The following is an 11584-nucleotide window of genomic DNA, read 5'->3' on the forward strand; positions in this document are numbered from 1 at the left end:
AAACTATACGACTCACCAAAAAATAACCCTCGCTTTTTAAGCGCTTTGCATTGAGACCTAGGCCTACCCTTTGCGCCTTGAGCCTTTGACGACAATGCCCTGGACTACCAATATCCTCCTAACCACCAATGAGAGCAGTAAAAAAAACCATATGATCTTTAAAATAGTTAAAGTAACATAGTTTAGTGTCGCCTTTTAAAATATTTGTATGAACACTTTGGCTACCTCAGCTGGACATTAACACATTGTAAGAAATTAAGAATATCATGGAAAAGATTAAGAACCAACCCAAAAGATAATCAGTATTAAACTTTGGATTATTATAGCAAAATTTATGCAACAGATAGAGAAATATTAACAACAGGAAGAGATCAAGCCCTTGTCTTTTGCAGTCTCCCTCTAAGAATCTTCAAACCCATATGCCTGCAACATTCAAAAACCAACAGTAGTGGGTCAGTACATCACCAAACAACACTTGAATCAAACACAAGCTTACCTGCCAAGCATTAGAAGAGTAGCCTGTGGGTTGGTCCCTGGTGAAATCGAGAACACCGAACCATCGATAACTCGAAGCGAACCAACACCAATCACCCTCAATTCCGAATCCACCACTTTCTCCACTACACATCCACCATGATAGTGCCATATCGTGTTCACTGTGCGCCTGCAGAACTCACCCATCTCTTCATCACTCGATTGGTTCACTGGTAATCGCGCTCCTACAAACCTAAACTCCCCACGAGGCCAGTTCCAGAATCTAAAACCAGACATGGCCCGGGTCCTAAGCAAATCCGCGATTTTACGCGTTCCATTCACACACCTCTCCAAATCCACCGGATTACTAAAGTAGTTGAAACTTACAGCCGGATTCGTTGTGATTTCTGTAGATGCCAACCGGAGTGATCCAGCCGATAACGGCCCGACTATCTTCTCCATGATGTGAGCCACGCTAAAGTACCACTGAGCCGAGTGAGGCCGCCTGAAACCCGAGTGAACAGGCGGATGATAAGGGCGAACAGTAGACGACGCTTCAAGATAAGCACCGGACTCAGTAATGCCCACCACCTGTATGAGAGAATGCTCCAGTAAACTCGGTGACAAAAACGATATCCCATTTCGCGGATTATCATACAAAAACTCCCCTACAAACTCCAAATCATTCACCACCGGAATCCCCCAAGACGAAAGGTAAGACCGCGGTCCAATCCCACTCAACAAAAGCAAATGCGGGCTGCCAATCGCACCCGCGGAAACAATCACTTCCCCCTCCTTCCTTAACAACACACGGTGATAATGACCCGCAGTATCCCTAACCACAACACCCGTCGCATTCTCCGTTCCACCAAAAGAACCCGAACTAGTAAACAAAACCCTCTCAACCGTAGCGTAAACCGCCACTTTGATATTACTTTCTCTAGCTAGATTCAACAGATCAGCAGCACTATGTCTATAACCACTACTGTTAAACGTAGAACCCCCAATCTTGGTTCCATAAACATGTTTTACACTAAATCCATTCCATGGCCGCACACCGGCTTCCACCAATCCATCAAGAAGCGCGCGTTGCAGCGGCTGCAACTCCGGTTCAAACACGATTGCTCTCTCAATCCACTGATATGACCTCTCAATCAAATTCACATCAAAATTTATCCCGGAGCTGTTATAAAACTCGTCGTCCGCTCGGCTGTAAAATCCGGCGTTAATCGCGCTGCTACCGCCTAAAATCCGGCCTCTGGCGTTCGGAACGCCTTCATCGGAACTGAAAGCTTGCGCCGGAGAGTAATAATTGTCGATTTGACGGAGTGTTTGAATAAAACCTTCTTGTTTCATGACGTTAGGGTTTGTGTACGGTACACCGCCTCGTTCTAGAAGTAATACACGATGGTTGAATGATAGTGTGGCTGCTAACGGACAACCGGCGGTGCCGCCGCCGACGATGATGTAATCGAAGTAGTCTTCCGGTGGAAGTTCGGTGGCATTGATGACGAACGTTGCGTACGGTGGACCTGAAGTGAAATAAAGTGAGATTTTTGTTAGTTTGATGAAAAATTTGAATGTATGTATGGAGAAAAGTGTGATTGCTTACTCTGTGATGAGGTGGATGAAATTAGAGACATGAGGAGGAGGAGGAGGAGGATAAGTGTGGAGGTGAAGGTGGTGATCGACGCCATTAATGGCGGAAATACGGAGAAATCAAGATCTTAAATTCTGTTTTTGGTGGGAAATTCAGTTAGGGTATGCATTTTTGTAAGCGTAACGAAATAATAATAATATGTGTTATTATTATCTTTATTTTTTTCCTTTTATCTAAGAACGATCTTGTCCATTTGTTTGCCATTAAAAACTTTTCCGTTAAATTTAATTTACTAGTGTTTCTCAATACATGAAACGTTTGAAAGAGTAGGAGAGAGACATTTTAGATATCTATACGTGGTATCCGGCGTGATTTTTTTTTTTTTTTTTTTTTTTCTGATTTGGCATTTGACGTGTTTTTTTGCTGACATGACTCATGTGACACTTGCTTAGTGACGTGTCATTTGATATCAGCTAACTGGGCTAGTGTTTAGTTAGTTTGAGAGTGTCAAAGGAATATAAGTTGAAAGTTAGGAGTGTTATGGTACAAATTAAAAGTTAGAAGTGCTATCGACCAATTTGTACAAATTAAAAGTTAGAAGTGCTATCGATCAATTTGTAAAAGTTGAGATTATTTAAATCGAATATCCCTAAATCTTTTAAGCTTAACTCATTCGTAATTGTTTATAATTGTTCGATCCTTTTTACTAAATAACATTGATGTCACACCCCGACCGCGTAAAACAACAAACCGCGGCGGAATCGTCGGGGAGTGTCGTAACAGAATCATTGTTTCATAACACATGGAAATTGAAGTTTTATTTTATTGAATTAAAAGAAGTTACAATGTCTTAAAAACAAAGAAACATAACATAATTAACTAGTCTTTCATCTTTTATTGTCTCTAAGGCCCAAGTCCGCCTAGGTGTATCTTGATTAATCCTATGCATCAGCTCCTGAAAACACATGTGAAAATAGGTACGTCAGCATAAAAATGCCTGTGAGATACATAGGTTTTATTAAAATAGGATTCATGACTTGTAAGTTTAAAGAAAATGTTTAACAAAAGTAGTCATGAACCTTAAAATATTTTCTTTTAGAAATCAAACGAAAAATCGATAAGAAATCAGATGACATAAAAGAATAATGCATAATGAAAAGAATAACCAAGTAAAAATGAGTCTGTATAAAATATGTTGTTTGTAAAACAATGTTTTGTAAAGATATCTTATTTGTGTAAAATGTAATATGTCAAAATTGAAATGGTTTAAATAACGCTACGATATATAATATCATAAAAACACTTATATATAGGAAGTACCAGCGGAGTATCCACCATGCTTTTATCATATTACACACGCCTCGTTATTTAAATCACTTACCCAAACAAACCACCAATGTAAAAATGTTCATGTACAACCAAATGTAATGTATAGTGAATAAAAGCATTTACTAAATAAAAGCATTTACTTAACCCTATATGAAAGAAATGTACAAAACAATGTATTTGATAAATCATAATTTAAATCAAAAGTTATGTTTTGTAAAATGCATGCTTTATTGATACAAACATCTACGCGGTAACGCATACATCCAAGCCTTGAGACTGTAGGATAAACCCTAGAACAAGTCAGAGGTCTACCAAAAATGTTTTCGGATTCGGTCATTCCTTCCACCCAAACAAACCTAGGATTTCAGAAATGGGAGTTGTCAAGTCCTATGGTACCACTGCCTACTACTGAGCGGCATGATCGGTGTTAATGAATATTTATGACCCGTTAAACAAACCAAATGTCATACCAAATGTAAGCATGTTATATGAAAATAATGTACTTTAATATGCTAAATGAACATACAAAGTAGAAATGTAAAACAATGTGTCCATATGCTGAGAGAACATATGCAACAAAATGTAATATATGAAATCAATGTGCTAGCATGTTAATAAAACATACATAGCAAAAACATGGAAGAAATCATGTACTATATGTGTACTAATGAACATAGCAAGTATATGATATAAAAGCATGAAAAGCACAAAAGTAACAAGTAGGCACATGTGTTTCACCCCAAAACATTTGAAAACAGTAAAAGAGGGGACTATGTACTCACTTGAGGATGCTTAGAAGTCTTGAATAACAACCAAGCAAAGCTAGAGGGATCACGAAAATCAAACGGCACCTGATATAAGTAACTATGTTAATAAACCGGACCTAAATCGGAAGATCGGATAGAATGAGGTTTTGTAAACCAAATGAGTATAGGAACTCATGTAATATGGTTTAACAAAGCCTATATTCTAAATCGAAACCTATCCTAAGTGCTTACGACCCATTACGACCCGTTTAGGTAGCTTAAGCTACGTTAACGCGTCGTTCGCGCAAAACGCGTTTGGACCGCCTAACTAGTCCTATGACAAGTATTATATGCCTTAACATGTCTAATAATGTTACCTAATCAGTTTAGATGTAAAAATTTAGATGACATATGCTTAAAATGAATTTATTCGTAAAAAGGGCATTTTGGTCATTTTCCTAAGGCATATAAATTACCTATCATACAACTAACTAAATGAAGTGACCATAAGGTATACCCTCGAAAGGTTATTCCCTATACAACTATGGTCACAAAATATGTTTGGTCGGATCCTAATGATCGACCAAACGGGTCGGGTTCGAAAGTCTAAGCGGTTGTTTAGACCGCTTATCTTACGACCCTATATAAGCACTAAACTAAAAGTGATGAGTTAAACATCTTAAAACATGTTTAACGAAGTTAGAAAACAAGTTTGATATCAAACAAAGGGTTTTGATACCCAAGAATAGTTTGGTTGCAAAATACGCATAAACGCGTATTTTGACCGAAACTATGACTCGTCACTATGCCTAAATAACGTGGTAATCAGTAGGTATAGTCACAAGAGATTATAACCATCGTGATTACGCTCACGTTGCGAAGTTCAAACGAGCTTCGTGTTGACCATTGACTGGTCAAAGCAGAAATTCAAACATTGTTTGACTTTCACGCTTAAAAACGCATAAAAGTATGAAAGAAACTTACAAAAGGTCCAAGCAATGGAGATTTGATTCAAGTTGCTCAGGTATGGAGTGTGGAACCCCAACTTAGAGCAGAAATGAATCAAGTGTGAGAAATGAGAGCACATCAAGTGGGTTTATATAGGATTTACAAAACTGTTAGGATCGTTTCTCGTAACCCGTGCTTTGATCAAGACCCTACATGTGTTACCCACTGAATTTCAATACTATGGGTGCCTAAAACAAGCCCATAGAATGAAGAAATCATGTGCAAAAGCCTGAAAACCAGCTGCTGAAACAGAAAAACAATTTAATGAATTGGGCAGCTGTCACGCCCCGTGTAAGAATGAACCTCAGCTTACGCGGCCCGCGAGGGCATGTTTGGCAGATTGTCAACTTTGGTCCCTGAATGCTATAAACTCAGTTTTCGGCACGTTTAAGCCCCGTTAACCCCATTTCAAGGCTCTAAAATGAAGTTAAAGTATAGGGAACAGGAAGCATGCTCAAAAACATCTCGGATGTCGGTTCGTTTGGTCGTACGATCACGATGTTCGGTTAATTACGACGAAACACGAATGGACGCGAAAAACAATCCAAATTACGCGACGAATGGAATTTTAACATGCCAATCACTAAAATAAAATATTTTAATGATTACATAAATTTTTGGATGTCCGGATATATTCAGAACGTAAGATATGCGCGAAAATGCAAACTTATGCACTTTTTACGCTTTTAGTCCCTGTTGATCAAATAAGTTTATTTTTGCGCACCAAACACCTCTAAGCCTATTTCTAAGCTATGTAAAGGATATTTAGGGCATGTTTAACTTATGATCAAGTTCTGGAATGTTCGATACCATACGAATCGGCAGACTTTCGCAGTTTGACGCGAATAGTCCCTGCGATCGAATAAACTTGATTTCGACACACCAAAACCTCCAAAACTTATTTCTAAGTTGTGTAAAGGTTATTTAAGGTATGTTAAGCCCATGTCACTGTTCCGGAGTGTTTATCGCGTTGAACTGATTACGTTTATGCATCAGTTCGCGTATAACTTTCTAGAAAGCGATTTAGAGCTCGAAATCGAACAAGAATTGATATGTGCAAATGATACACATATTTATACAAATCCCAAGTATGAAACACAATATTTCATTGATTTGCTATTTGTATGATGGCCGTGGAGGCACAGATGTCACAATTGAAAAATCTAGTAATTTTATTTGAAATGACTATTTTGTCTTTTTAATTCAAAGAAAACATAAATGCTCAAATATTCCCTACGCTTCTTCTTCTTCAACGTTTTATTGTCTAACTACTTACTTAAATAGTCAAATTTCAGTTATAATACGAAAATACAAACAGACCCAAGAATTTATAATCTCAAGACATCCTTTTGATTTTCTTTTTAACTGTCAACAAAATCAACCCTGAGCACTTTTGGGACATCCACTGGACAAATAGAGTACTCCGAGAGTAACCCGAGTCCACCACCAATTCCGGGGAAAACCTGGTAACCCGTCCGCCCGTAGGCACGAAGGTGAAATTACCAGTAAAACTCGTTTGACTCAAGGATCCAACATAGGTTTCCCTGAGTCTCCTATCATTGCACCAAGTGGAAGTTGAACCTTCATCTCTCAAGCCCTCCACCACTTGATCAGTTGATCTAGAGATGATTGGCATCCTTTTGATTTTCTAGTGATATGTAATATGATCTTGAAGCTTGTTCATTTGCTAATGGATACCAAACATTATATTAGGTCAATCAAAATTGATTTTGGTATAGCCTATAGTTTTGATGGAGTATGTACGAAAGGTCGTGGGGAGTGTGCCTTTGTTCTTACAACCACCTCCATTATGCGTACCCCTTGTTTTTAAAGCCGTCTCTGAACAACCCTACCGTTGGTCCATCAGTGACGACTAGGTCATATGTTTTGAAGTCAAAATGAGGAGTAAACATCCTTAATTCATCATTTCTTCAAGATAATAACTAAATAATAACATACCTTCATAAATTTATCACTTAAATAAAAATATAACATTCTTCCACCTAAATGAAGAAAAAATAGTTTGTTCTTTTTTTTTTTTTTTTCCTAATTACAATATAAACAATTTTCCACAAGTATAGACAAGTGGGTCTTTTCCCCTCTTCTACCTTTTTTCCACCATGCTCGAGTGTATACTTCACAGTGATCATCAAGTGAAAGGACATGATTAAGTAAAACACTAAATAACAAATAATAAAGATTCAAATAAAATAAAATGTAATATTTTTCACGTTTTTTATTTACAAAAGTTTCCGAAAATAACAGCTAGAGATTGATTTAATAATTATTAAAATTTAAAAGTATAAAGGAAATGAAAGTGATATCATGGTACACATCTAAATGGTTTGTTAAAACGAGGAAGGGACCATCAAACTTATGAAATATGTTTAACCATATGATATAGGTTTTGGTGAGTCTATACTTTTGTAAGTCAAATCCCACCTGATTTTTCTAATATTTATAGTATTGAGATTATGAAACAAAACAACTTTTCACTATACATTTACACGGATATGATCGAAATAGGTGTAACACTTTTAATTATTTGTCTTGAAGTATATTTCCAAGACTTAGAACTCACATATTGAAAAAAAATATATATACACAAACACACACACACACTCGCAATATGTTCCCGAGTGATTATACACATACAATTCTAATATGAAGATCAATTAGTGAGAGAAGATCAAAGCAAGAGAGAACCTCACTACTTATTCTTAACACTTGTTTTACTTATATGTTGGGAATCCTTCCGGTTTATAACAAGGATAAGAATAGTTAGTTATATGTGACCTCATGGATAAGTTATTGTTGATCACTATTAAGTTTAGCGAAAAGTTGTAAGCGATTATCTCTATTGGTTCTAAAGATGAGTTGATAATGAAGAAAACTCTTGATTAAGAATCAAGGAGTAGATGTAATGAGTTTGTTAGTATCCAACTGAATTACTATACATTGTTGTATATTTGTGACGATATCTTTCTATCCTTTAACTTTTATATCTTTCTTGCACATATTTCTTAACTTATTATAAAATTTTCAAAAGTTTTATAATACTATAAAGAAGCTAGTTAACACAACTATTTCTTGTATTAACTCTACTAAGTTGTCCGAGTAGATTATAAGTTTTAGTTATGCATATTAAAATAGTTTTTGTTTCCTTTTGCATATTGCATATTGCATCAGAGGGTTAGTTACAAAATACTCATATTAGAAAAAAAAAAGTAATTTTAAAATTAAAATTTAGAAGGTTCTAATTTTAGTGGGATACATGTGGCATAGTTTGATTGGTTTCACCTTCTCCTCAACCAATCAAATGAAATAAATATATAGTCCTTGGTTAGACTACACGGTGTGAAAGAGGGCGTGGAACACCACGCATTTGTCACGTTAGCATATGGTAAAGGAGGCTTGAATTCTCTCTATATATTAACACAAACAACAGTCAATGTCTCTTTCTCTCTCTGCAACAACCAGTCACCACCATCAACATCACCTTCATCTCCGCCCTCATGCCTGATGACGGGGGTAGCACAAGACCAAATAAAATGACCAAGTATGTAAACGCCCAAAAAGTTAAAAGGTTCAATGGTTGAAAAAGCTGAGGAGATGGAGTAAAGTAACACGGGAACAGTGAACAAGTCACATCCCCAAACAGTCTCACCAACCACAGCCGTAAAAGCAATGCAGGTCCACAGAGTACATGCTATTACCCAGGGGTCAAAAGGATTCAACCCCCGAAAGGGTAAGCCCCTCACTGCAAGCTAGTTCACTAGTCAAATGAGTACTTCTTTAAGAAATGTCTTCTCCTATATAATGACACTTCATTCATCAAACGAGGACATTCCCTATCAGATTTGCTTCCTCAAACTCTAGTCCTTCACATCGTACACTTACTTCACGCAAGTGTCTCTCACTTATACTCACATTACACTTATTCTTTTTGTTCCTCAGTCCATTTCTGAACAACACTTCAGAATTGGATCTTCAAACAAGAAATATAAACTAGTGAACCTCCTTCCACGTCTTGCAAACGTGGGGGGACCCCACGACCTGCGTTAGGCAAGGTTAAACCCTTTAACCATTCTGCCTAACCACCCTTGCTACTATCTTTGGTCTATTATTTGTTGTCTCAACAAGTTGGCGCCCACCGTGGGGCTACGCCGCTATTTCTCCTCAAAAAGACCTAGTAGTGTAGCTCTTATCTCTTAAAATCGCCATGTCTGAAAGTGGATCCCCAGGTGAAGTGAACCAGGTACCAAACACTTCAACTCCGGGTAGTAGTCAAGCTCATGTGGCTATTCCAACTTCTTTTTCAACTCCGGGGAGCACACCCGAGTTTCTCACCTTTAACACTCCAACTCCTTCTAGATCTGGAGTTCCTTCCCCTAACGTCGGTGTCACGGACACCCCCACACGTATTGAACTCACCCCCGAGGGAGTTGCTAATAATTTTCTTGAGTTGAGGACCCTCCTCAACCAGTATGTGAACAAAGAAAAGGACAAGGGAGTGAGGATTCGTCTAGACTATGATGAACCTGAACCAACACTGTCTCCCGGACCTCCCATTCCACCTTTTACAACCAGGAATGAGGCTGGCCCCAGTAATCCTCCAAACCCCGTTCCGTATTTGTCTACCATGACAAATCCTACAACATATCCCCTCTTTTCGTCCCAACCAGTTACAAGTGGTGCTTCTCTGGGCCATGAGCTGACTTTGGATCAGCTCCTACATTCCCCAATATCAAGCTTTCCAGCCTCTACCGCCACTTCGTGGGAACAAGCCCTGTCTGTGCTTCCATTGGCACGAAGCGCAGTAATAAGCACCCCCCTTGGAGTTAGCTGCCCGATCACATCCGGAAGCCTCCAAGGCTTCAACCCTATGTCCCAGATGATGACCCAGATGATGGCCAGTTTCCCGTGGCAACACTTCATCAATCAAGTGCTAGCCACTCAAGGGAACAACAATGGTAATAACAATATGGGTACAAGGGTCGAAGAAGACTTGGCTAAACCCTACAAGCCGAGTAACCTTTCATGCTTCTGACAGCAAATAGCTGATTATGATTTTCAAATAAAGATCAAGATGCCGTCCCATATCAGAACGTATGATGGGTCTGAAGACCCAGAGGACCATCTTCAGATCTTTACCGGTGCAGCAAGAATAGAGAAATGGCCAAACGCTGAATGTTGTCTAATGTTCATGCAAACCCTTATCGGATCTGCCAGGATCTGGTTCAACGATTTACCTGCTCGAAGCATTCGAAGCTTTGACGACCTCAGCAAGGGTTTTTTGGCCAACTTCTCCTAGCAGAGACGATATGTCAAAGATGCAACAGTCATTTTTCAAATAAAACAACGAGACAATGAAAGTCTTCGTGAGTTTATTGAACGATACAAAAAGGAAGGTCTAACCTATGTAGGGGCAGATGAAAAATGAGGGTAGCCGGTTTCATGAACGCCATCACCTCGAAATACCTCACAAGAGATTTCAACAAGTCCCTGCCCAAGACCTTGGAAGAAGCCCTTGAAAGGGCAGAAGCCCACATCCGGGGAGAGGAAGCAGTCGACATCAAAGAGCAAAGGAAAAGAGGGTCTAGCTGGCGAAGTAATAGCCCAGTCAGAAAAAGAGGGAATTACAACTCCTATGACAGACGGCAAAAGGGTTCAGACCATCGAAGGTCTGAAGGCCGGAACCCTCCAACCAGGGAAAAAGGCATGAGTTTCACACCCCTCACAAAGACTCCTCAAGAAATCCTTGCAACAGAAGAAGTCAAACAGAACTTTAGGCCTCCAAGACCTCTCCCCAAAAGCAGAAAAAACGAGAACTCCACACAGTTCTGCGAGTTCCATGAAGAAAAGGGTCACCACACCAACGATTGCTTCCAGCTCAAGAAAAGAATTGAAGAAGCCGTTAAGTCAGGAGAACTTGCCCATTTGGTAAAAGGGGTTTGAGACAAAATGGCTGAAGGAAAGGGAAAGGAAGTCAACATGGTGAACTCTGATGAAAAGGTTCCTCATAAAAGGCAGCGATTGGAAGCTTGGGAGCTTCAATGTGTTTGCTTTCCCCCAACAGAAAAAGGCCCTCTTTCAAGCCCTCTCGTCGTGGAAGCTACCATTGGAACGTTGGAAACACATAGGGCATACATAGACACTGGGGCAGCCACTGAAATCATTGTTCGAGAAATTTTTCAACCGCTTGAGCAATGAAGAACGTTCAAGGCTCCAACCCTCTGGAACCTCCATAAAAGGCATTGCTGATATACCCCTCAAGCCTTTAGGGCAACTGACACTAGATGTTTGCTTCAGTGAAGGTCAAAAGAAAAGGATCCAGCCACTTACCTTCGTGGTTCTCAACATACCTTCAAACTATGATGTGATCATAGGGAGGCCGGGGCAATGTGCCTTCTTTATGGCAGTATCC

General features: G+C 39.1%; 1 protein-coding gene across 1 annotated transcript; it reads right to left on the reverse strand.

Annotated features, from left to right (window-relative positions):
- Positions 1-259: 259 nt before the first annotated feature.
- LOC110886397 ((R)-mandelonitrile lyase-like) lies at positions 260-2264 on the reverse strand. The gene is made up of 3 exons (XM_022134182.2): positions 2087-2264; positions 497-2006; positions 260-423 (listed from the first exon to the last, which is right to left on the reverse strand). The coding sequence occupies exons 1-3, from the start codon at positions 2169-2171 to the stop codon at positions 372-374; spliced, it is 1647 nt and encodes a 548-aa protein (XP_021989874.1). The 5' UTR covers positions 2172-2264; the 3' UTR covers positions 260-371.
- Between the last annotated feature and the right edge of the window lie 9320 nt (positions 2265-11584).

This window comes from Helianthus annuus, chromosome 10 (assembly GCF_002127325.2).
Source record: "Helianthus annuus cultivar XRQ/B chromosome 10, HanXRQr2.0-SUNRISE, whole genome shotgun sequence".
NCBI classification, from domain to species: domain Eukaryota; kingdom Viridiplantae; phylum Streptophyta; class Magnoliopsida; order Asterales; family Asteraceae; genus Helianthus; species Helianthus annuus.